This window comes from Mya arenaria, chromosome 14 (genome assembly GCF_026914265.1).
Source record: "Mya arenaria isolate MELC-2E11 chromosome 14, ASM2691426v1".
NCBI classification, from domain to species: Eukaryota; Metazoa; Mollusca; class Bivalvia; order Myida; family Myidae; genus Mya; species Mya arenaria.
In genome coordinates, this window is record NC_069135.1 from 4,630,054 (window position 1) to 4,657,417 (window position 27,364).

At 34.3% G+C, this 27,364-nt stretch overlaps 3 protein-coding genes across 4 annotated transcripts in view; 2 read left to right on the plus strand and 1 right to left on the minus strand.

Annotated features, from left to right (window-relative positions):
• Nucleotides 1–6,432: 6,432 nt before the first annotated feature.
• LOC128216592 (uncharacterized) lies at nt 6,433–10,758 on the minus strand. The gene is made up of 3 exons (XM_052923207.1): nt 10,636–10,758; nt 7,558–7,639; nt 6,433–7,222 (listed from the first exon to the last, which is right to left on the minus strand). Exons 1-3 carry the CDS (start codon nt 10,636–10,638, stop codon nt 6,543–6,545), a joined length of 765 nt encoding a protein of 254 aa, XP_052779167.1. The 5' UTR covers nt 10,639–10,758; the 3' UTR covers nt 6,433–6,542.
• A 5,877-nt stretch (nt 10,759–16,635) lies between these two features.
• LOC128217473 (submandibular gland secretory Glx-rich protein CB-like) lies at nt 16,636–18,305 on the plus strand. Its single transcript, XM_052924626.1, has 2 exons — nt 16,636–16,648; nt 17,932–18,305. The coding sequence occupies exons 1-2, from the start codon at nt 16,636–16,638 to the stop codon at nt 18,303–18,305; spliced, it is 387 nt and encodes a 128-aa protein (XP_052780586.1).
• An 8,651-nt stretch (nt 18,306–26,956) lies between these two features.
• Nucleotides 26,957–27,364, plus strand: part of LOC128217006 (DDB1- and CUL4-associated factor 1-like) — a 52,164-nt gene continuing 51,756 nt past the window's right edge. For both annotated transcript variants that reach the window (XR_008258171.1, XM_052923798.1), the window contains exon 1: nt 26,957–27,077. The gene's annotated coding sequence lies outside the window, so the exon portion shown is untranslated. The remainder of the gene's footprint in view (nt 27,078–27,364) is intronic.

Sequence of the window (27,364 nt, forward strand, 5' to 3'; positions counted from 1 at the left end):
TAATCCTATTACTTTTGAAGAAATAAAAAAGGTAGTTAAATCACTCCAGAGGGGTAAAGCATTTGGTAATGACCAATTATTAAATGAGTATTTTATCGAGGCAGTCGATATTCTGTCGTCACATCTAGTTGATTTATTTAATGCTATTCTTAATTCGGGTCACTTTCCATTGGATTGGTCTAAATGTATTATTGTTCCTGTATACAAAAAGAACGACTCCCGAGTAATTACCGTGGGATTACATTAGTAAGCTGTTTTGCAAAGATTTTTACCGGAATATTAAATAAAAGAGTAACTGACTGGGCAGAAAATAATAATAAACTGAGCGATTCTCAATTTGGATTTCGTAGGGGTCGGTCTACTACAGATGACATGAAACGTGCTTTAGATAGTGTCAGTTAACATAGCCTTTGGCTAAAGCTTTTTAGAGCAGGAGTTGATGGGAAAATGCTTAGAATCGTTAGGAATATGTATGCGAATGTAAAATCATGTGTAAAAAAATGTAGCTCGTTGTCTGATTACTTTGATTGTGCTGTCGGCCTTAAACAAGGGGAAATAATGTCCCCGATTTTATTTGCACTTTTCGTCGATGATCTTGAGCTATTTTAAGAAGATAATCCTGTAAGCGGACTTACATTAGATGTTATCACTGTTATACTAATGTTATTTGCCGACGATATGGTAATTTTTGGCAATACTGTTGATGAATTACAAAATAGCTTAAATTTTTTGCATGTTTATTGTTTAAAATGGGGACTAGAGGTTAACATAGAAAAGACAAAGAATGGTATTTCGGAAAAGGGGTAATTTACAAGAAAATGAAAAATGGACATATGACAATAAATATCTTGAAACAGTTGATGATTTTAATTACCTTGGAACAGTTTTTAACTACACCGGGTCTTTCGTTTTAAACCAAGAATCCATAGCAGGGAAAGGTATTAAGGCTCTTTATGTACTTCTAAATAATACAAAGCATTACAATTTTAAGCCTAGCGTTCTTTGTCAATTGTTTGACGCCTTTGTTGGGGCCATGTTGAATCATGGGTCTGAGATATGGGGATTCTCAAAATCGAAAGAGATCGAGCGAATTCATCTCAAATTTTGTAAATATATTCTAGGTGTTAAAACGAGTTCATGCAACATGGCCGTTTACGGTGAAATAGGTAGATATCCTTTATACGTCAACAGATATGCTAGGATTATAAAATTCTGGTGTAAAACTATTTCTACCGACAATATTATCACAAAAGAATTATATAGTGACATGTAAGGAAACCTTGATTATCGTAACAACTGGGCCAATAAAGTAAAATCTTTTTTAGATATGTATGGTTTCTCATATGTGTGGTTAAATCCAAACTCAGTTAATTTGAAAAACTTGCATATTATGTTTAAAAATAGAGTGCTCGATGTGTTTAAGCAATCATGGTATGAAGGGATAAGCAATAGTAGTACTTTATGCACATATAAACTAATTAAGGAAAATATTGAAATTGAACTTTACCTAGAGTATTTACCAAAGAAACTAAGAATGTCTTTGTCTATGCTAAGATTATCATCTCATAAACTGCATATAGAAATCGGCCGATATGGCCGAAATAGAATAGATAGAGCCCAACGTTATTGTACTCTTTGTAACGCTAATGATTTAGAAGATGAATATCATTTCATCATAATATGTATATAATGACTTCAGAAAAAAATTGATTAAAAGATATTACATTAGAAACCCAAGTATTTACAAGTTTATCGAACTAATGTTATCAAAAACGTAGGCATACTAAGAAGCTTAAGTAAATTTATGTTACGAAATTCCTTAGTAAATAACACCGTTTAGATCTTTCAAGTATTATGACATTTGTAAATAACCTCCCATAATACTTCATTACTGTATTTAATATATATCCCACAGTTTGATTTTGATATGTATCTTGTTTCTCTTTTTTTCTTCCTTATTTTTTTTTTGTTCTTTAATTTAACTCACTTATAAAATTCTTTTTTCTTTGTATTTAGACCATGAATCGTTGTGACCATCCTCTGTATATTTTCAAAATAAAAGGATTTGATCAATTGTATTAAGATGTCCATGGGAGCAATTATTATGAGAATGCTTTTTTAGATAAATAGCAGATGTTTATTCTGTCCTTTGGTACAATGTCACATCACATTTCAAGTTGTTTTTATTGATTATCACAGTATATTTTTTTTAATTTAAGACACACGTAGACTGCAAATTAAATAAACCCTAACATAGTTACCTTGACCAACCCTTTTACCATTGTCAAGAACTCTGCAATTGATTAAATTATTTCTATAAAGGAATGGTTAAAAGTTAATATTACATTTTATGTTACGCATCGGATTTTTGTTCCTTTTTAAGTGTATTCAAAAATGGTTCACGTAAATACTCGTCATGCTATACTTGAATTATTTTTCTCCTTCTTGCACAGATACCCTTAATATTGCTCATTTTCTTTTTTCTCGATGTAAAAATTGTTGTTACTGAGGCGCGAAAGATCCTAGAAGATAATCATAATACTTACAGTGTCAGATTCATCATGAAATGAAAAAGAGAACTTGGAGTTATTTGGCTTATAACTGCATTTATACCTACAGCGTTTCCCAGTGTTCTCATTCCTTTTAAATTGACTATCAAAATTGAACATAACCATTTCAAATTCGGTTTACCGCTGAAAGACTTTGCGCTTAAATATAAGAATACATTTAATATCTTTTTTAAGCAATAAGCAATAATTTTATAGCGAAAAACACACCTTATATCCGATATCTCATTTTGCCATTTATATTGTTTTACCCAACGATTGATTGCGTTCATGGTACAGATGCGAGTCCCGTTATTCAAATTACACTGGGTTGATTTCCAGTGTTTTGAATCGTTTCGTAGGTTGGTATAGTGTTTTTATGAGCATATGTATGTGCGTTTTTTCATTGTGTTCGACCTCCTGGTCTTGTTTAAAGCGCCAAGCACATTTAGCTAAAATACTCAACCAATGTCTAGTTTTACGGGTCCCAGACCACCTGGTAACAAGAACAAACCAAGATTATTGTTACGGCTCCTTGATCACAAAAACTAACCGGATCTATTCTACGGCATCAAGACCATCTTGTCATAATGATCAACTTAGATCTCCCAAACAATCTGGTCCCAAGAATAACCGAATGGTTATCTTTACGGCTCCCTGATCGCCAGATCACCTGGTCACAAGGCAACTACCTGGGTCTTGTTTACGGCTTCAAAACCGCCTCGTCATAAGAATATACCCAAGTCTAGCTTTGCGGCCCCAAGACCATCTTCTGATAATACAGAACTAAGGCCTTGATTGCGACTCCAATATCACCAGGCTCCATAATGTTTATAAACAATAACAACATAAAACTGTAATACTTGAACCGTATTTGAAGCTTATTGAAAAAGCTTTAAATACAAAACACATTCTATTAACAGTTGCATTGATCTTCAATGTGAACGTGCACTTCCAGATTTAGAACTCTTATGTATTGTTTAGTTTGCAATGTCGAGCCTCTGTAAAAGAATATTACATCTGATGGTCATTAGCATGGTATTATCTTATGACATTTTGTTTGCTTTCAAAATAGGTGCATAACACTTTAGATAATGGTTCACCGACTGAAATACATTAGGGCTGCGTTTCACCATTAGTGTGTTGTTTAGTTGCACTGAACACTCTTTGATTGTCCGACAATTTCAAAAAGGAAATATATAATTTTTGAAAAGAGGTCCTTTGTCAAAAAAACAAAAACGAAGTGTTTCCCCTTTAAAACGTTTTGAGAAATTCAATTTAAGACTTCGAATTGTTGAAAACTCAACTAAGTGTAATTAATTTTATCATGCAATAATGGTCACAGAATTCTCTTTCTCTCCGGAAATCCACAAATGCAAGCTAATGGGTTTTGATTCAAAATACGAATAATTTGATTTGGTCTCAAATTTTAGTATCAGCCTTTCAATGAGATACGATACTATCTCAAATAATGAACCTCTTATGGCGATATGTACTCTTATTACGTCTTGGTTCCACTTTGCCAATTCACTTTTTGTATTATGTGTTTCTGAATTAGTTTGATTCCTGTGCGTTATTCAGCATTGTCAATTTGATACATGCTTCACGCATTGGCAAATGTGTTATATATACCCGAATATGTATATTTTCCCCATTCCGGTCAACCAAAAAATGAAAAAAACGGGGATGCACCTAGACCTTGTAATATACGTCTATCTTCATACACACTTTATCACACGGAGATACTGGTACACACAATACAGAAACGAAAATCTTAATTATTATTTTTTTCAGCATATATTTACAAACTTAAGAACTGCATGATATATTTTTGTAGTATTTTTATTGTTTGACAGTATAGGAAAATATGACCAGCTTTACCAAAGCGAAAGGAAACCTATATAACGCATGGTCTAATAGTATACACGGTACATCGTGAAAGCGTCGGTATTAACTTTTCTTTTCATTTCAATCTACACTCAAGCATATTGACAACTTCCTATAAAATACACTGGAATAACCATTTAATTTGGAGCTTAATATCGTTGTAATTACCATAGAATCTGTTAATATGTCATCCTTAAAGTCAAAAGATTTCTTAAGACTGGTATAAACCATTTTTATATTATTTAAGAGTTTTCCTACGGCAAAAATGAATGGAAGCAATTTAATGTCATCGTATATATTTCAAATGACATCATCAGAAACGTTTCTCCCAAGATAATATGATGTATAAGAGATACATTTAGTTTCAAGAAAGGTCAGCCTTAGACGACATATTAGCATATAAATAACTATTAGCAAAAATAATCTATTAACGGTATACAAACCCTCAACGGACTGCTTAAAATGAGATACAATCTAATAAAATTCATCCACATTTATTTTCTATAACATATTTAATTACGCATTCAAACGTAATGTATTAAAATCGCAGGAAATTACTATCACACGATTCCGCTGATGGCAAAAACCCCGCAAGAAATGATATTTTAACCTTTAATTAAAACTGGAAAAAATAAATCTTTACTGTGTACATATCATTACATGTACGAGTCCGACCGGTAAATGCCTGTAAGGTTGTCCATAAATATTCATTTAATATTTATAATTCAACCTATAGTATAACCAATGCATAGGTTCTACAATTGCGGTGTTATCTTATAGCGACTTTCACGACTGAAATAAATTAAAGCGTTCATTTTTATTGTTTATATAAGACAGTGTATAAGTATTAACAACGAAGTTCCAATACGATGACAATCGTATGAAACCCCATAAGCAGAGCATGACACCATATAATTAATGTTATTGAAGGCATGAACTGCGTAAATAATGTCATTATCAGATATGAATGCAGTTGGGCTTGTTAAAGTGTATTGTGTCCGAAGAACTCCACGTGTACTATTACCAGTCCAATTGCATTCATATTCCCGTCAATAACATCAATCACACAATTCATTACTTAAATTTACACCAATAGTTCTTTATTTCTGTCCAAAATTGTTAAATAAATACTTAATTTCATTCAAGAAGACCTCACCGTATTTCTTTCCTGTAAATAGTTTATTATATGCCGTCATGATAACACGTGAAAAATTTAATCACTTTGAACACCTTTTAACGTCAAATTAAAATGCTTATGACCCACACCACATTTTAAGAAGAACAACAACATGCAATTAAACTTTTAAACATGTTGATTAATGTGTTTTGTGGCATGCTGACACAAACAAAAAGAAGACAAGCAATTTTCAATTTATATTAAAACGCGCTAAGCCGCGATCCGGTCATATCCGAGGATTGTATATTCATCGAAAAATATTCGCAATTGCCGGAAGGCCGTTCATTTAAGGAATATAAGATGAGGTGTAAATATATATATATATATATATATATATATATATATATATATATATATATATATATATATATATATATATATACTTTATGTTCACCACTATTCTTTTATTAGTTTATAAAATACTAATTTCTATTGAATAATCTGCAGTGTAAAGGCGAGTTTGAGAATGGGCGCGTGTTTTCCGGTTTAACACCCATGTGAAGTCACAATTAGTTGTCATTGACCACGCATAGGCGGGTATCCCTACATTCACCCATGTCGATACTTTGGTTTTTGTGATTTTTTTTGTTACCTTGTTGAGTTTTGTGTCTCTCGGTGGTTATGATTTGATAAGTGTACCTTTGAATAGTGATCTTGGTTAACTGGGCATGTACCTGTAGCGTATGTTGTTTAATTTAGGTATGTGTTGTGTGCTTTTTTACAGAGTTGTTTTTGGTTGTAGGCTAATTGGCTTGTCCCTGTAGTTTCGTATGTTTTATTAAGGTATTATCATCCTGACATATCTTTTTATTACATTACTTAGATATAAGAACAATGTGTCGAGTTCCTCGACGCAAACAGCCATTTCGGCAATCATCCAACATTTGTATATGCATAATGGTGTTAAATTATAACAACTAACAATTTTTTAATTATTTCCCTAGACCAATAAAAAATAGAACTGGGTCAATTCGTCGTGAGTGCAGCCCTTTGCTAGGCGACCATCGTGATGATTTCGCTAATCGGAACTGGTTTAATCTTTCAGATGCCCACCACCGTTTTTGAAGTCCTAAGCCAATAGTTTTACCTGCGACGTCATCTTGCATTTGTCCTTTGTTGTAACCATAGCGACCAAAGTCAAGGTCTGGAGAAGCAAATGTAAGATCGAATGGGCGTTCATCGAGCTGTTTCACATTATTGTTGTTGTCATTGTTTTGATCAGCTATCTCTTCATTGGTGTCCTCAGTTTGAACGGCACTTTCCATAATCGCATCCGTTGTTTCTTCGGAATCTTTAAGTGCAGAGTCCAAATAAGCTTCCAGTTTTTGCTTGCCCGCTTGTAAAGGATACAGTTCTTCAGAAAACATTTCTGGGTCTCTTTTGTTTGTTTCATCATTATACATTTGCAACGTTTTATACAAACTGCTTTTGCGGACTATTCTGTTGCCTGCTGAGACAAATCCGTCAATCAAAGCCCTCTCTTGATCAGCTCTTTTTCCTAGTCCAAAGTGGAAGAAACGGTGTCTGTCTATTCGCCCTCGTTGTGATCTCTTTTGCAAGGATACCATCCTATTAATGATCGAATCGCTCTCAGTCGTTGAAAACCTGTTACCTGGAAAAATATAAATAACAGGATACAATTTAACTTATTATTCCTTTATTACCGTTAAAAGAGATACTTTGGTTTGACGTACACTTGTACTAGCAAGTCGAATGAAACCTAGATTAAACAGACATCGCAAATAGGATAGATTTACTTAAGTCCTCTGTACATTTGCAAAGGAAAATGTTTTTAATCAATCCTGTCATTCACATGAATTATTGTTTGAAAGTAAGGTTATATCACTAGTAAGAAATACAAACATAGAATAGTAATAAGCTTATAACCAATGAATTACTCGAACGAATTCACCGGAAATAGTGTAAATTATGGGTTTCGAAAGTTACCATAAAAGTTGTGCACGTCCCTCCCGACAACGGACGCTATCATGACTACACCAAACAACATAACCAGCTCTTCATTGGGTACCTGTAAACATGTGTTCATTATTTTAGTGTACGCATTGAAACAGAAACTGAAAATGTTATGGTATAAAGTGTAAATACGTTTCTCTGTGCAATTTTCCGCTTTTGAATTGAATAGCTATTTCTGTTCTCAATTACAATTTATTTTTCATTGCCAACTGTTGAGCTTATCGGGGTAACGGCGGTCTCTAGTATACTCCTTTTGTCCAAGAGTGTGTGAGAGAGAGAAAGGGAGAGCAGTTTTTTTCTGCCTGTCTGTCTTAAAATAGATTAAGGACCGTTTTTTTGACATTTGAACAATTACATCACTTAACAAGGCTTTTATTAACCAAAAACCATCTGTCATCAGATAACGCCTTTTCAGGAGTGGCTAGAAAGATATGAGACGTATTACGGAAAAAAACTATTGGCTGCATTTAAAAGTGATCGACGTGCATAATCGTCTTGTAATAATTCAATTATCGTGCTGCTGGCGCCGTCTCTTTCTGATGATCATATAATCTTAATCGTCCTTTCGATTAAGACATTTATAGAGTGGTCTAAATATGGTCTCGATGAGCAGATTAGTCTGTAAATGAGGCGTGTACGATTCGAGATAAAAGTCATGACGACTGCGGTGTCTCATTCATACTGCAACCGGAAAAAGGTCATCTCATACACGGCTGCTTATAACTGCGGTCCATTTATAGTTGCGTGCTTTTTTTTGCTTTCTTTTATATGGGAAGGGTGTTTTGAACTGGTTACAAACAGATAATATATCTATTCACCGGAAGAAATTACGGGTATTATTTAAGTAGCAAGTTACCCTGTCGAATGCCGATATATTACTTTGCCACTTTGAATGCCATAATGAAATTTAAAAGTATCGTTCATGGTCTGTACAATTCTATTACGAAATAAAGTTCGGCAAAGTATTGGGAGTGTTAAAACAAAGAAACTGACTGAAGAAACCCTTCTACAAATGTTAATAGATGCTCAAATATTGTCGTTGAAGTCAACGCTTTTGAAAAACCTTTAATAACACGATTCAGCAAAATGCGGTATCGTGATTGGTTCATTGACGTTATCACGTGATGCTACCAATGTTTTCAATTTAAGTTTAAATATCCATCAGGGTTTTTTTTTCTGAGACCCGTTTCGGTTTTTATATTATATCTTCTTGACCTACCGTGAGTTCTTTCTCAACTATAGCCAGGTTATTTTATACTTATTTTTTTTTCTGCATTTTTTGTATCAAAGAGTAAACTAATTGTAAAAAATAGAAGTTTTCAGATGAATTACCGGGATGAAATATTGTTTGTGCCAAAAATTAGCGAGTCCCTTCAAAGTGACACTCTTATCAAAATCAGTACATACACATGTATAATAAACATAATTTTTGAGAGATAAACCTTTAAAAACAAACTAAATGATGCATTGATAGAATATTAATTACTGATAACAATATTGTAACCGTGTATTTAAAGCTGAAAACACAAAAATTATTAAATGATGAGAGCTTAAAGATTTGCTGTGATGTACTATCGTTTCATAAGGTAGAAATGCCGTGTTTTCTCCACCTTTACTTCAAATTACACTCGATATTCTTCACAAGAACCATTGTTTTCGACATTTGTTCATTTTTTTTTTTGATATATTAAAACAATTGTATTAATCGTGGTACCTCTTATTTAGGAGTAAGAGTGCATCTTTAAAAAGAGTGCATCTTTAAAGTCATGAGTTTAATAGACACATGAACAGTTGTTCAAATGATAGAAATATGTACTTGCAAAACTGAGTTAACTATTTTAAGTATATATATTTGTTTCGTAAGGATTTGATTTAGCTTTGTTTATCTAATGTGTGGCATGTAATAAAAAAATCTTAACATTCGGATAGACCCATGAATATGTGAATTTTGGATTACCGGTGACCCCATATTAGTTTTGCTATGTTTGTATTCAGCAAGCAAATACCTTTCAAATGAAACCAACAGGTCATCGAAATTAAGCATTACGGAAAATGGAGCTTTCGCAGAACTGCTTTAGCTTAGGATCAGATTACCTAACTAACGCAATACAGCATAGACAATTCAAGACTGCACAATACACACAAATGAGGTGACATAGGTAATCAGCTGATTCTGAGACAAAAAAGTTTAAAAAATGTCAAACCTATCAATCTGTGATAGTGCAGCGTCAAATGATAGTTGGTTTATGAGGAAAATAACTAGCATATGAGAAATATTATCTATTTTACAAAAAGCATAATATTCAGCGCGCATTTCAAATTAATTAATTTATATATTCCGAAAATTACAAATGTATCCAAAATCTTTACATATAATTTGATCGGGTTCAATAAAGCGTTCTTGTGAAACAGCAATAATTGTGTTTTTTCTACCGTCATAATAACAGAATGAAACAGAATTAAAATGTTTTTGGAATACCTGAATATGTTTTGCTTGGATTTCAAGCATATTATCCAAACACATGCTGTGATAATATAAATGAAAGTTGATAAAGATTTACGATTCAGAGTTGACCAGTTTTGTGTAAATTAAAGGACTTTGTTATTGGGATGCAACTGTTTAACATTCGTCTTAGGGTTTTTTAGTCCATTTTTTTGAATCGAAGCTATTGTGCGCACTATAGGCTAACTGTTTAACATTCTTCTTAGGGTTTTTAGTCCATTTATTTGAATCGAAGCTATTGTGCGCGCTATAGGCTAACTGTTTAACATTCTTCTTAGGGTTTTTTAGTCCATTTATTTGAATCGAAGCTATTGTGCGCACTATAGGCTAACGGCTAACTTAACACCAAAAGCATTTCATATGTTACACAGTTTTACTTGGAAAATATTTACTTAATTTTGCTTGGAAAGTATTTATTATGTTTTGTTTGGACAAAATTAACTTAGGTTTGCTTAGAAGCTATTTAAGGTTATATCTACTTGGAAAATAATTACTTAGTTTTGCTTGGAAAATATTTACTTCGTTTTCCATGGAAAATATGTACTTACCATTTCAGTATCGTATGAAAGTATTTTATCCTGTAATAAGATGTATCAAACAGTCTCTTAACCTATCTAACTTTATTAATTTATAAACTCATAAATGATGAAATCCTCAAATTAAAGTATGCGTATACGTCATGTTATTGTTCTCGTAGTTGAAGCATTATCTAATCCCATCTGGTGTGTTACAAGAATCAGCTAGGAGTGTGTACGAGGATGTTTCACCTCTACTTAAAGCCACCGATGTTGGCGAGTCAAACCTAAGTCACTGGCACACTATTGGGAAACACGCTATCTGAGAAACAGAAATATTATAACGCTATGCGGTCACGACGCAACTTCCAATAAATGCTTGTTTATACCTTCACAAACTCAAAGAAACTTATAATACGACTGAGAATTTGGTTTAAAACCTTTATACGTCACGGTAAATTAATTTCGCGTTTTTATTGTTTTCTGCCACCTCTTAGTTATTCGATTGATATACTATTTCGCTTTTATAAGCACGCATCGTGCTGACTTTTATTCCTTAAATTTAAATCAGATTCATTAAGGGTCACTAAGTTCATATAGATTTCTATTAAAGAGAGAATTATACTTTGTGTTGTTGTTTGTGTTTTGTAGAACAAATTATTCTCATTCTCTAACTTCTGCAATTTCTTTCAGCAGTTGGTTTTTTATAGATATACATGTATATTCATTCGAAAAGTTAAGATATCGTTAATGTTCTGGCAAAATAGTATATGGTGTAATTTGTTACAGTCAAAGGCTTATAAATTGCGTTATTGTCAATAAAACTTGACACTTGTGAACTCCTTTCCCTTTTTCATAAATTGTTTAGATGTTGTTCAAAACTTTGTTAAAGATGATTAAACGTGATATCTTAGTAAACTTTAAATGTGAAAAATTGACGATTTCCTCATAAATTTAAATATCTATCAAATTTCGAGAGTAGTAACAAACTGAAAGCTTACAACGATGACGTTAAAAACGTTGTTAACGTTAACAAGTTTCTGTTGAACAATCGGCCAAATATAATGCAGTTTACATTGTGGTATATCATGTGAAAAATAAGAGCTGTCTTGTAATGAAATGCTAGGGTCAAAAAGTAAGTGTTGTCCTTTAAAAAACAACAGCAGCAGCAACAACAAAACATTGACCAGGGTTGGACAGTGTTTCACTTTTTACCGCAGTCGATGCAACATACTGATATGAACAGTTTAGGTTTGTTATAGAAAATAAAAATATTCGTAAGCATTTAGAAGCACATTCAAATTCATTCTTCCTGAACTTTTTAGTATAGGGTTTCACTGACGGTACCGATGGCAGTATCTCCAACACTTATTAATGAAGATATCTTGATGTACATGAGGTCTGTCTGTGTTGCTTTGAGGACAGTTCGTCTCTTATGCCGCTACACAGAAAATTCAGTAAGTGTTTGGCTATTGGACGTGCCCCTGGTACCAGTGTTTGTATTCTGTTTAAAGTACAAACTAGACTTTTACAGTCTGAAGCAATCAAATATGCGTATTTGTATTGAAACACACTTTTCGTACTGAGATAATCAGATATACAGACTAAAATTGTTCCAATAAAGTAAGCCAAATAAAAAGTTACATTATATGTCGAGTATTTTAGTGGTGAACTGCAAAAAGGTCTTTCTAAATCATATGCAAAGTCGTTATAAAGTTTCGAGTTGAATGTCGTGCTGTTATATTGTGTTAAACCAACAGAAAACTCAGCGTTGATACCTATACACCGTTGCGTTGTGTGAAAAATTAAAACATAAACATCATGTGTTGAAGGTTGCATGACACTTTAAACAGTGCACAAAATGAGTTATTGTTTTTATTAGACGCGGCCAAAAGCCAGCGTCTATAGGTGCACATGTTTACATTTTTCATTGGACAAGGCTCTATGTATTATTTATAAGATTGTGTAGACTGTAACAAATGTGAATACTTATCAGTAATACATGTCTTTCAACTGTGACATTTTTATTCCAAATCAATACATATATACATGTATAACAAAAACAAAAAAATTACTGATAACAACATTATTTGGGAGTAAGAGTACATCTTTGATCAATGTTGTAAAATTATTACTTTTATCAGTTTTATGTTGACGCTTTATTGTTCGTGAATAGTTAAACAAATACTATGTAAGATGTTATACTGGTATGAAGAAATGATAGCCAGGCGGCTTATACGATAATTCACTTTAACTTTAGTCACTGCCTTTTTTATCAAGACTTGTCGCTGCTCAGACGCAGTGGTTATCTCCCTTTGAAAAAGCACTGCGCTTGAAAATCGCTACATATTCACGCTCATACCTAATGGAGAGTTCAACAAAGAGAAACACAACTTTCAAGTATATTGTTTACCGCATTGCTAGAATTTCTAAAAAGGCCAATTCCTTCCAGGCGATTACGCACATTACACCTTTCTGCATCCATCATAGGGCAAGGGAAGACCTTTATAAACTCAAAGAAGGCGAATACGCAACTAGATATCAACTTTACAAGTATGAAATATATTATCCACATATCTCCTTAAATTGTCCCGCAAGCATTTAGAATGAAGTGGTTGCGGACACGTGTTTTAATTATTATTTAATGTGTTTCTGACAACATAGCGATTTATTGATATCAATTAATTATACCCCACTTTATTTCAATCACTTATTGCAATGATTAAACTTATGTTTACCCTATTAAGAATTATGATAAAAAAATCAAAATTCACACGTATACCTATTAATGTTCGTCTTTGATGTTTTGTATCAAAATTCGTCTACTTATATTACTAAAACTGCATCATAGATATGAACACCCGCACTCTCAAAATAAAGCTAGCAGGTATTCATGAAAATAATGATAAAACACTGCACAGTACGAGTTCAACGCCAAACGGTGCCCTTGGGTGTGTATCTGTTAATGCTACCGACCCATTTATTGTAGCCCATATTTCTATGATCATAACAAGCACAGCGATGTTTATAGACGCACAAATGCAGACTAGAAGACCGAAATACATAAATAACGGTCGTTATGACAGGCGTGTCGGTTATCGCCTCTTGTGAAAGGCATTATCATAGCACGTGTCATCCGGTGTTCACTGATGTATGACAAACGTCTATTTTAGGTGCTTCAATTAACTGATTAATTGTAGAGAATTGGCCTTATCTTGGTAACTACGAAGTTGGAGGTTGTCAATGTTCGTAGAATATTTCGTTCGTGAGAGTTATGTTCGTCATTATTGTAAATAGATATCATGGATATTTACCGCAATCCTTAATGAATTATTACAAATATGTTCAACAGCAAACATGGAAAGGTGTGGAGATAGCATCGGTGCTGAGGATGATTGGCATTGAATATGATTTTAGAGTTTCTTAAAAATAGAAATACCAGCTTTCCCATTTTACGGTTCGTTGACTGTGTTTCCGCGTTCTACGAGGCTTCAACCGTGTTGCCGCAATTTACGGGTCGTTGTATGTGTTGCCGCGTTCTATGGGGCGTTGAATGAGTTACGGCTTTGTGCAACTCGTTGACTGTGTTGCCACGTTGTACGGTTCGCTGACTGTGTTGCCACGTTTTACGGTTTGTTGACTTTGTTGCCACGTTGTACGGTTCGTTGACTGTGTTGCCACGTTGTACGGTTCGTTGACTGTATTGCCACGTTGTACGGTTCGTTGACTGTGTTGCCGCGTTATACGGTTCGTTGAATGTGCTGCCACGTTGTACGGTTCGTTGACTGTGTTGCCGCGTTATATGGTTCGTTGACTGTGTTGCCACGTTGTACGGTTCGTTGACTGTGTTGCCGCGTTATATGGTTCGTTGACTGTGTTGCCACGTTGTACGGTTCGTTGACTGTGTTGCCACGTCGTACGGTTCGTTGACTGTGTTGCCGCGTTATATGGTTCGTTGACTGTGTTGCCACGTTGTACGGTTCGTTGACTGTGCTTCCACATTGTACGGTTCGTTGACTGTGTTGCCACGTTGTACGGTTCGTTGACTGTGCTTCCACGTTGAACGGTTCGTTGACTGTGTTGCCGCGTTATACGGTTCGTTGACTGTGTTGCCACGTTATACGGTTCGTTGACTGTGCTTCCACATTGTACGGTTCGTTGACTGTGTTGCCACGTTGTACGGTTCGTTGACTGTGCTTCCACGTTGTACGGTTCGTTGACTGTGTTACCGCGTTATACGGTTCGTTGACTATGTTGTCGTGCTCTACGGTTCGCTGACTGTTTTACGGCGATCTACGGCTCGCTGATTGTGTTGCCGCGTTCTACAGGGCATGTGTGTAAATCTTAGTTTAGTAGAAGTCCATTTAACTATCAATAATTTAATTCTTAGATTTTTTCGCACATTTGAGAAAAATATCATCGTCGAAGTAAACTTTTGATTCTTATATGGTCTGGGACCACTCCTGGATAACAAGATCTGGTCGACATATTGACCTGTAGGTTCAATGTCGTGGTAACCTTAAAATAACCTTCAGCTGAAAATCGGTTACCGATCTGTATATAAAAACTCTTAGGCCTAAAGACCTCGAACTTGGCAGTGATCCCTCAAACATGAACAGTACCTAACTATTGTTATGTCAGCTGGTCAAAGGTCAAGGTCGTGGTGACCTTAAGCTGTAAATCCAATGTCGTTCAATAACTAAAAAATGCTTACTGTATATCCACGTAACTTGGTATCCTGATTTAATGCATCTGCTTCCTTTCAGTCATGTTTCAAAAAAAATCGCGACGTTTTTGATGCTTTGCATCAAAATAAGTCTTGTGTTATTCATGAGTATAGACTTTTAGGTTAGCGATATTATCGGTGAGACCATTGATTAAAGGGGAGGACAGCAGTGTTAATTAACAACAAATCAAGCTTAGGACTGATCATTTGCAAAAGAATGCAATCCTGTTTACTATAAGTAAAGGTCCCGCAACGTACCTGCCGCTGTTCTAATTCTAATTATAATTTAGTGGAAAATTTCAGAACAACAACAAAATGACACTTTAACGACGTAGAACCTTGTGCCATTCAACCATAAGAATAGAGAGTGTTAAAAACATCCACATCTTCGTCTTTGCAAACATCGGAATGTCTAATTATTCATTTGCAATACAGGATGAAACCACTCTTCTTTGTGTCGGTCAACACAGTCGAAGGTTTTGTTTGTTTTAAGCTATTATATTGCACTGGATTAGTTCACCTACATAATCAACAAAGAAACATGCTATTACATTAGCGCATTCGTACAAATCATGTCCTTGACTACAAATTGAACCATGCCTTTGTCCCCCATTGGGTTTCTTAAATTTTCTAACGGACCCTTGGTTCCTATAGTTGTTCAGAAAAAAGTACTTTTGGAAGACTCCTGATAACTAGAAAAACAACCCAATGTTAACATTTGTCGCCAAAGTGCTACGTGTGTATAACATGGTGTGGTTGTCATTGGTATAGATAAGTAAATGAAACATTAAAGAGTTGATCGTGCATACCGGGTCAAAAAACAACGCTATTTCCCTGTAAGTTCACCATTCCATATTGAAATGACTCAATAACGACTAGGAGAAGGACACTTAGAACAAATGTTAATAAAATTGCAGATAACACTAATTGCCAATTACATGTATGATAAAACGAACAGGAACCTATAACTGTTTGGCATATTGTAGTGTAATTATTGTAATAAAAAATGATAAATTGCTGATTGCAATGCTGGCTAAAAAAACAGGTTTGTATTTTGTAATAGGTTTTCCGTGTTTTCTAGCCAATATAAGGTAAAACCACCAATATTTGCACTAAATATTGTTCAGTTATTAATAGCAAATTCTGTTTTGTTTCGTTTTTATGTCGTTTATATCGAAACGAGGAAGCGACACATATACGTATTTCGTCGGAGTTTGTACTCATTTAAAATTCAAATCAACGTTGAATCTTTTCATGTTTTCAATTGACTCGGACTCTTTCTCTTATTCGACTCCAAGTGTAATAGGATGTTAAGAGAATGTGAGAAACAAATATCATTCTATTGTTTAACAGTCCAGTTGATATATTTCGAAATGTCCGAAGGCGTTCAAATTCAAACTCAAATAATTTCATCCATGGACAGTTTTTAGAACATATCTGTTAAGTAGAAGAACTGTAATTGTAGACAGATTTTGGTTCAAAAATACTAAATTAGTGAGAGGCTCATAAATATGTTAAAGGTTTTGACTCTCACATGTGTAGTTACCAAGAAACAAGACAAAATTGTAAGCTGTTGGCGAAATCTGTACGTACTTTGTAACAATCTCTGGACTTTCATTACGCTTGGTTAAATCAAGGTGTTTAACTCTTATCATTTAGAACATAGATGCTTAATAAAAGTTCATTGATTACTGCTCATGAAATATTTGCACTTAATAACGAGTGAATAATAAACTATAACATATCTGAGAACTTCTTTTCTATGAACCGGAAATAGAATATTGAGAGTTTCGTCATGAGCTATGATTTCGCGTGAGGGGCGTCCAACGGGATGCGTAGCAGAAAACGCTCTTTAAAATACTAATTAAACTCAGAAAAAAGGCATGAAAGAAAAGAAAGTTTATGGATTTCAGTGTTAGATCGAATTTGATCTTACTCATGATCACAGATCATAGAAAAACTATGTCTTCGCTCGTGGCTACACCACTCCGAAAATATGTTTTTACGACACTCGTGAAATAAAAATCGATCTACAAATATCCACTATATCTTGGTATTGGCGGTGTATTGATATAAAGGTAAAGCGAAAAGTTCATAACCAAAATTTATGAATATTTGAAATTCATTTGAATTGCAAATAAAAAAAAGGATAAATTATTTTGTGAAATGTCCAGCCTCTTATCGGTCCTTTTTTAATGTATTTGAAATGGTATATCACAAACGTATCTTAACTTGCAAATACATGACATCAATATGGGGCCAAATAGCTCACAACTTCCCACACAAACGTGTCTTGATAAAAAAACAATTTAGCTGCTTCTTAATTAGATATTTAAAAACAATATATATGGAGTAGAAAGCCTCATTTTATGTGCTTATTCAAATTATAAATGTTCTTCTTCTTATAGACAATAGCTTAGTGTTTGATTGTATGTTCATTGTTTGCCATGTAACTAATACTGTGACTGTCAATCGACTGTACACACAAAAAAATCCGCCTACCGCCGTCACCGATTGTGCGTATTCGGCAATCTCAACAACCTTACGAAGACAACAGCAATGATCTTACGAAGACAACAGCAACAACCATCCGAATACAACAGCAACAACATTCCGAAGACAACAGCAACATCCTTCCGAAGACAACAGCAATGACCTTACGAAGACAACAGCAGCAACCATCCGAAGACAACAGCAACAACCTTCCGAAGACAACAGCAATGACCTTACGAAGACAACAGCAACAACCTTCCGAAGACAACAGCAACAACCTTCCGAAGACAACAGCAACATCCTTCCGAAGACAACAGCAATGACCTTACGAAGACAACAGCAACAACCTTCCGAAGACAACAGCAACATCCTTCCGAAGACAACAGCAATGACCTTACGAAGACAACAGCAACAACCTTCCGAAGACAACAGCAACAACCTTCCGAAGACAACAGCAACATCCTTCCGAAGACAACAGCAATGACCTTACGAAGACAACAGCAACAACCATCCGAATACAACAGTAACAACCTTTTCATAAATGAGCCGATTTAACTCCAAAATTGGCTGTCTGCATTCGGAAAACGGAAAGCAATACTGTTATTGTCCAAAACAAAGCATCGGGTGGGGTTTGTACGCAAGAGAACGGTATTAAATAGTTATTTTGAAGCAAAATATGCATTGAGTGAGTCGGGAAGCCTAGTAAGAACCTGCATTGTTTTCACGAGATATTTTAAAACAGACATTATTTTGATCTAAAACAAGCGTTTTTGTAAACGAGCAATTGCTCTTTATTCGGTGCACAAGGTCGTTTCTAAAAATTATCGTTCAAACATATAAAAAACAGTGGTAATACTCACCGAATCGAGGACGTTTTCCACTCAAAACAATGAACCGGGAAGCATGGACGCACCTGACATTACTGCCCTTGATTATCGGACCTTATTTGTTTGCTATTTTGTAGAAAAAAATATGCCAAGAAAAGAGTTTACTTGTTGATTTATTATCCTAAAACTGTCCATATTCAAGTACTAAAGGACCTCAGAACGCCCAAAATACACCAGATTGCTCCATTGTTTTTCAATTGTTAAACAAAATTTTCATACCCCCACCCGCACAATTATGAATCCACATGAATAGAGGCCTAGCTACGCCCCTGGAAAATAGTACTGTGTACGTTTAAGAGGTCATCAGAATGTTCCATTTGTCACCAGGTTGGAAATAACCAATAAACCCTTGGATTGGAGGCAGACATCTTAATCCACCAAACCACTTTTAACCTTTTTGACTAACGGTAGTTTTTTTTATCCTTTTATAGGAATATGTATTTATTTTTACTTAATTTTTTTTTTTTTTGCATATTTTTTTATTTATTTATTTATTAATTTATTTATTAATTTATTTATTAATCCAGTCATTGATTATTAAGGAACATTGTTCGAGTTCCTGTTTAGCATTTTCTTCGGTGCCAGGATCGCTCGGGCAGAATTGTTTATCGGCAGTGTGATCATCTGCGAAACCACGCACAGTGATAGATGGCAGTATGACGTCGAATAACGTCCCCGCATTTGCTAGGTACAACCAAGGGCCGAGACAGCTTCCTTGTGGGACACTACATTCAAGTGCACGTGACCTGTAATAGGCTGAACTGACATTGACCCTACAACTTCGAGGACGCAAATAGGAGTCGATCCAGTTCAGTGCTTTAGAACAGATTCCATACTGTTCGTTCAGTACGTCTATTAGAATGTCGTGATCGACTGTATCGAAAGTCGCACTCAGATTGATCGCTATTAAGGCTGTAACTTCCTGATTTCCCATGCCATGTTCGTTGACATGAAAATTCAATCTCAGTAGCGCAGCTTTTTCGATGACTTTGGAGAGAAAAGAGAGACTACTTACTGGTCGATATTTAGAGTATATCAAGACCAACCTTCTTAGGTAAAGGTCGTACAACAGCCTGCTTCCATTTCTCAGGGAAGATGCCCTGACTGAGTGAAATATTAACAAACTTGGTTATTAAAGGTAATAGTTCATTCAGAATTTTTTTCAAGATATTGGTTTGAAGAATGTCAAGTTCACATAATTTTGATTGCATTTGATTGATCAGTTTTCGTATTTCATCATCAGTAAGATGTTCAAAAATTTCAAATGATTCGACATTTTTTGTTTCTGGTTTCTTGTTGTCAAATGTTTTAAGCGAATCTCGTATTTTACTTATTTTATCCATAAAATAGTCTGCAAACTTGTCTGCACAAGTGGTGTCGCTTTCGCCGCTCGGCATCGGGTTTTCTGTTTTTGATCCAGTAATCTCAGAGACAAACTTATATAATCTTTTTGAGTCACCTTTAAAACCAAGAACTTTTTGACTAAGTGTTTGTTGTTTTTCCTTTTTCAATTCAAAATGGTACTTATTTTGTGCATTTTTAAACAATTGACAGTGCTCTGGTTGTTTGTAGCGTTTCCACAATCTTTCAGCTTTACGGAATTTTCTTTTCATTTCCTGAATATTTTCATTAAACCATGGCTTTGGAACGCGGCATATACGATTTTTTTCTTTGACCGGGGCGTGCTTATCTAAGACTTCTTTGATTTCAACCTCAAATTGATCAACGAATGTGTCTATATCAGTTTCATCAATAGAAATTTTCTTAAGGTCTTCAGCAAAATCATCATTATTCATGTCTTTCAAATTTCGAAAAGACACAGACTTGCTTTTAATGTTTTCCTTTTGAACTTGTGTTACGATTTTAACAACACAATGATCCGAAATGAAGGGACCTTGTTCACATTAACGTATTTTAACACCATTTTCTACTGCAAAGATGACAAGATCGAGAACATTGCCTTCTTTATGTGTACTGAAATTAACGTGTTGTTCAAGTCCAAGTGCATATAAAGAGTTTGTGAATTCAGATGTTGCAGTTTTATCAGTGAAATGACAGCAGTGAAAGTATCAATTTGATATATGTTCACTGCAAACGCAGGAGTGAAAACATCAACTTTAAGAACTGCTTTTAAAATATATTGTAGCTACTTGCCTTTGATAACAACCTCCCTTTTGTACAAAAAATGGCATATCGGCTTCACAAGCCGGCTGAGGAACGACAGTCATCGGCAATCAAAAGTGCACATGAGGGGTTCCTACGGGTGGCCGTGTAGCAAAGGGATATTCCAGAAAGGGGGTATTTAGAAAGATAAATTTAAATATCAATACATCTCAGAATATAAGATCGCCACCTTTGGCTTTGCCGTTCGTGAAAATATGTTTTTCTATGATACTCGTGAAATAAAATACCATTTAACACTATAGTCAGCAAACCCTTATATTTTTTATTTGAACTAAAGATATTTAGTAAATGTCACCTTGACCTTGACCTCTTGCACACTAACATTTTTATTAAGGTGTATGGCCCTGACTAAAATATGTGTAAGCCAATGTACATTACCCTGCTGGGCACGGCCACAAACATAACCCAAGATGTATAACTTCACATGCTGGTAATATTTCTCTTAAATTGTGTGACTCTGGCTCGTGTAATTATTGAGATAGGCGTGGCTTTACATGCATTTTTAAAGAAGTCGGTGATCGGGTTTTAGGCAGTCTCATGCTTAACACCGGCCGATGCAATAAAATATCTTAGCCGTACACCTTGCGCTGCTTACGAGAGCTATGTACACCCGTTGGATTACGTGTGCGTTAGAGTGAAAATATTTCCCCATTTAGTACTATTTTCCATTTTTGTTAACGATGTTGTATCTTATTTGTCACGTCAGTGTGAAGGACTTCATTATATTTCTACTTAAATAAATAAACAGTTGAGCGATTATGATGTTGATGCAGCTTGGAAATTATACTTACAATTGTATGCAGATGACACTGTCATATTTGCAGAAAGTCAAACTGCCGTTTAAGAGTCACTCAGTCGAATACAAGAATATTACAAATTATGGCATTTATCTGTAAACACTGATACAACTGAAGTTGTAGACTTTCGAAGAGGTTATTTGAGAAATAAGCCTGTTTTTCTTCCTTTGTCAATATCCTCTTAGAAGCTGTAGATGACTTTAGCAACCTAGGTGTGATGTCCAAATATCATGGTAAATTTGGCAATTCCAAGATACATTTAACTAATCAAGCTCGTACAGCTATGTCATGTCTAAAGTTGAGAAATTTAATTTACCTAACAGCTGTTTGATAGTATGATTAGTCTTATTTTATTGTACGGATCCAAAGAAAGGTAGTGTTGTCATATCTTAATTTCGACTTCGACTTCAGTTTTACAAGTATCTGCTAAAATAAAAAAGTATATTCCAAACATTATGTTACACGGACAGTCCTATTGAAAATATGAGATTCCTCTAGGAAGTTAAATGTTTGCGGTAAACTATTTAGTGATAAAAAGACAAAATAAGTACAATCTGAAATAGACCTATGTATAATATTTATGAAAAAGGTATTTTAAATAGTAGTCACGCGACATACAATTACGTCATATACAGTCATTTATGACGTAATAATGTTCTCATCTTGTTCAGTGGCATTTATTATGATTGTATTATGTATATTATATGAGCTAATATAGAAGAGTGAACCTGTATGGGAGTATGGCATATGTGTTTAATTTTAATGTTTAAAGTTTATTAAAATTAAGAAACACCAATGTATGTATTGTTTGTCGTAGTGACGTATATTTACCAAAATTGTGAATAGGTTGCCAAGAATCAGATAAAGAACATTCTTAATAGCATTGGTTGCTCTGTGTTTTGAATAGAACTTAAAACTTTAAAAAAAACTTCGCTCAGTTTTAAGTGCACCATTTGCCGTTTTAATCATAAATTGTCTAAGTAAAGGTTACCGTTTGCCATGATATTTGGGGGTCTTCTCAAACATTTATCTTTGGTTTTATATTGATATTTTAGATAGAAACCTATAAAATGGTCTTACACTTGGGATAGACGTTTCACTGAATTTCCAAGCCACTTCTAGACACTTATATTGATATGCCACTATTGACATGAAGAAGACCTTCATATAACAAAATACAGGACATTAAGTCATACAAGTCGTGGTTTGATACGTTAATTGCTAGATGTTGACATTTGTAGCTTTCATTCCACCAAATGTTCTGCTTAACATGCTATTTTTGATTTATAAATATTGTAATTGACACCATCTTCAGTATAAAACCTGTGCACAGACAGGCCTTTTGAGAATACAATATGCCCAACTCTATGTATTATTTAAGGATCTTACACAGTACAAAAGGGGGTGGGGTAGGCCCAAAATAAAATGTTTCAAAACTTACGTTTTATTAAGTTCTTAGTAACAAACTATTGTACACTATTTGCATGATGGAATGGCGCAATAAGAGTTTGAGCAAATTTTAAGGCGGCTGAAGTTAGTGAAAAGTTCGGAATAAAAGTACTTATAATCAGTGTGCCTTCTTTTTTACAAACAAGCGCATTCGAAATGTTCGTGTCCTTTCATGTCACACAAGTTCTTCGAACACGTCACCAGCCTATTTATGTGACTTTGTTGTCTGAAATATGACTTTCTTCTCCTAGTGTGTCAAAGACCTTAGTCCAAATGTCCAGCTGGACACGGATATGAGTATACCACTGGTGGTAATTAACTCGTTAGCCATATGTCTTTTTAGTAAAGGGTTTTACCATTAAAGTGTAAATTTACAAAGTGTAAATTTACACAGAGTATTTTGCTCTGTAGAGTTCAAATAATGGACATAGTAGGGCAGTCAACTATCATATCGTTGTGTGCAAGAAATTAACAAAAAGTCGATCGAGTAATGGCATATATACCGATGACATACAATTCATGACTTTTCAACCTTTCTATTTCAAGAATGTTCAAAATGTGTTTAGCATCAAAATAAAATTCTGACTGAAGTCTTAAACAATAATTTATAATCTTTGAATACAAAACATTCTGGCACACACACCTTTGACCCACAACACGTGACCGTTTAACATTTCTATTTAAAGTGACACTCTTATTCAAAATCAATACATACACATGTATAACAAACAGCAGTTGATAAACCTTTAACTACTTACTAAATAATGCATTTATGGAAAATATTACTTACTGATAACAAGATTGAAACCGTGTTTTTAATAACAGAGAGCGCAAAAATATTAAATGATTTGTGAATGCTTAAAGATTTACTGTGGTCTTTTATATAGTCTCATAAGGTAGAATTGCCATGTTTTATGTTCATTTCTTTCAAATTAAACTCGGTATCGTTCATATGAACCATTGCTTTCGACACTTATTCCTCCTTTATTGGAATATTGAAACAATACAATTGTTCGTGGTAAATCTTATTTGGGAGTAAGAGTGTATCTTCAAGGAAAGTTCAAAATGTGATTAGCATCAAAATAAAAATTCTAACCAAAGTGTTAACATTAAGTTATTATGTTTAAACAAAACACATAGACAGAAGAAGAAAAAATATATAGTTTAAGAAACAGTATAGTTACCGAAGAGGCTAATATGGGAAATGAATTAAACTATGAGGTAATTAGGGTTTCTTTCCGATTTCTTTTTTGTTAAAGAAAAATCATGAGTTAAGTTAGTTATTCTTGATTACAATCGAACTGTTTTAGCTTGAAAATTGAAACAAAAGTATAGATAAATAAAGAACGATGATTAATTAAAGAGAGACATTAATATTGGATACGCATACAAATAAAATAAACATTATAACAACATGGGCGACTTAAAACTTAAAAAAATAATCATCACAACATCGATTTATTAATAAATTGTATCAGAGTATCCAAACTCTCGAGGTCTCCCCCAATAGTTAATCATATTAGAATACACGCACGAAACTATATATAAAAAAAAGAAAAAAGGCAAATGAAGATGTGGGTGGAAATGTTATTAAAAACAACTATTTGTCGGGAACTGGAAATTTTAAATCGCTAGTTAATTCAAGGAAACAAAACAGCAAACAAACACAAGTATAAAAAAATGCAAATGCATAATCAAAGGGTGAAAATCAAGCGGCGGCTTTGCCTTTTGGCGGTTTACCCACCCAGATATTGTATTACGGGAAACATAACGTAACACTTGTCAACCTATTCTTGTTGACTTTGATTTTATTTTATGGCATTTTGAATAAATACCCATTATCAATCAACGCAGTGTTTCTTGTAACCTTTCCTACATACATTACTAGTTCAACCGGCTTGCGGTCGCCTTTACAACCGTATAGGTGTACAATATATAAATGATGCAGAAAGCAAGGGGCTTAACATATAATGCAGAGCGAACAAGCAATGAAGCATGTGTACGGAAACAAGGGTAAGCTGCGCAATGAAAATATTTGCCGTTCCAATTTGACATCAACGTTTGCACATGAGAACATTAACCATTGAGCGACTTTTGAGTTAGCTCTTACGACTAATTTGTTATCAATATTTTATATATGCTATTATAATTAATAAACGCGGCAATATTGAGGAGGACAATTCAAGTGATGATGAAATGGTTGTTTTTGTTGATCAATGATATTGTTGCATGAAATAATTTCCAAATATAAATCTTAAACCTTCGTAAACCAGTTTTGATGGTTTGAACACTATCAATCGTTATTTCAGACGCGATTTTATTATGGAAACGCGAATTACTGGTCTGCAACCTTTAACAATCTGACAGGCGAAAGCGGTGAAATAATAAAACTGTTAGCAACGTCAAAATGTGTTTCCAATATTACCGTGAGCATATATCATTCATAACTGGCCATTCAACATACATTTTCCTTCCAATGACAATAATGCAATTACTACTGCTAGGTGCAGAACTAGTCCAAATAAACGTACATTTATGATTTAGTCGGACAGCCGGGGAATTTTCGGAAAATGATATAATATGATGTATGCAAGGCTATGAGAAAATTCAACAACTTGTAGAAAAAATATTGTCACAAAGGAAGAAGTAACAACAATTGAAAGTATTCAAGGTTCCGAGTTATTAAATATGTTTCTGAAGTTCAAAATGATTAATAAGTCAGCCTTCTGTAAGAACTATTAAATAACACATATCACACTAAAGTATAAAAAGTACATGGTCAGATGGTTATTTTCGTCTCAAACCTCGTGCAGGGTGATCTGCGGAAACTCGGTAAACCTCGTTTCCGCAAAACACCCTACGCTCGGGTTGGGGTGCACTTATCTTTAATTACACTTTCGGCCATGGAAGATATTTTTCTCCCAGCTCAGTTAAACAAAATAAAGTAAAAGTGTTTTTATCGCGGGAACTCTTTTGATAATCTTTAAGCGTAACCCATTGAATATTGAACGCGTAGGGCCCGTTCGAGTAAAGTTCCTCCCAAGGCCCGCTGGCTGGAAGCTGACTTATGCGGAGTTTACATATAAATTAAAGAATTGTATCAACCTACTGTTAATGATTTCTCGATGAGCTTACATGTAATTAATATCAGGTAATCTGCTATATAGTTTGATAGCTTACTCTTATCCGGGACAATCCCCTTTTTGTTAATGTGTGAGATGTTTGCATTTACTTTTGAAGAATACTTAATAAAAAACAAACAAACAATAATACAATGTATCATGTTAGTTTCTTTACCGTTGTGTTTTTTTTCAATACACAATACAAACGTTCCTTGAAAATATACTGTTTTTACAACCCTTCGTCATTTATTTTGCAATTGTTCAAGTTAACATATTATCTGCATGGTAGTTATTAGCCCCAGGTATTATCTATCACACGTTTTGACGCATTCGGAGCTCCTCGGCCATTTTTTCAAAAACAACCTCGGATGTATGCCGGTACATCTGTTGAAGTAGTCCGTATTTTTTTTAATAAAAGCATTAATTAAATGTAGTGTTTAAGAGTTCTATTCATTGCTCTCAGTTTAAATTGATTGCCAGTGAAGTGTATTATTGCAAACATAATTACGATTCCCAAGAGTTAAGTCATAAATTTTAACTACTAAATAAGATTACTACGCGATCTATTTGCAGCGGACTTAAACGTACCACTTTTTAAGTATGTAAACCGTCCATATACATCCGAGGTTGTTTTTGAAAAAATGGCCGAGGAGTTCCGAATGGTTTTGACGGTTAAGGTAGTGTGTAACCTACAGCAGCAGGGCACGACATTTTGACTAAATCAAAACAAAGATGGCGTCTGCGTTAACAAACATGCTTGAATTGTGCAATTTTTAGACAAATTATCAGTTTTCTCGCAGTGTCATAGTTTTTGAAGGTAACACATGTTATAATTTTGCGGTATTACAAACTATAGTTGACGAATAATCAATGTATAACGTCATTTAAAACGTTGCCTCTGTAAACAATTCTTTAAAAAAAATATCGTTGTGATTTAAATACAAAGGAGGCGATTGAAGTGATGGGAGATGTTAATCAAAGGCGAAATAGGTGAAAATAAAAACAGTCTGAAACCAAATCCGTTCGGCACTGGGTTTCCTTTACCTGCAATATGCCAATTTAGGGTGGAATTTGACTTGAATAATCAAGATTCAAATGCCTGGT

What these genes read in the sequence shown, in the direction of transcription:
- LOC128216592 (XM_052923207.1), bottom strand. An exon ending in GGACGTGCACAACTTTTATG is followed by an intron (nt 7,223 to 7,557) that starts GTAACTTTCGAA and finishes ATATTTTTCCAG; the next exon opens with GTAACAGGTTTTCAACGACT.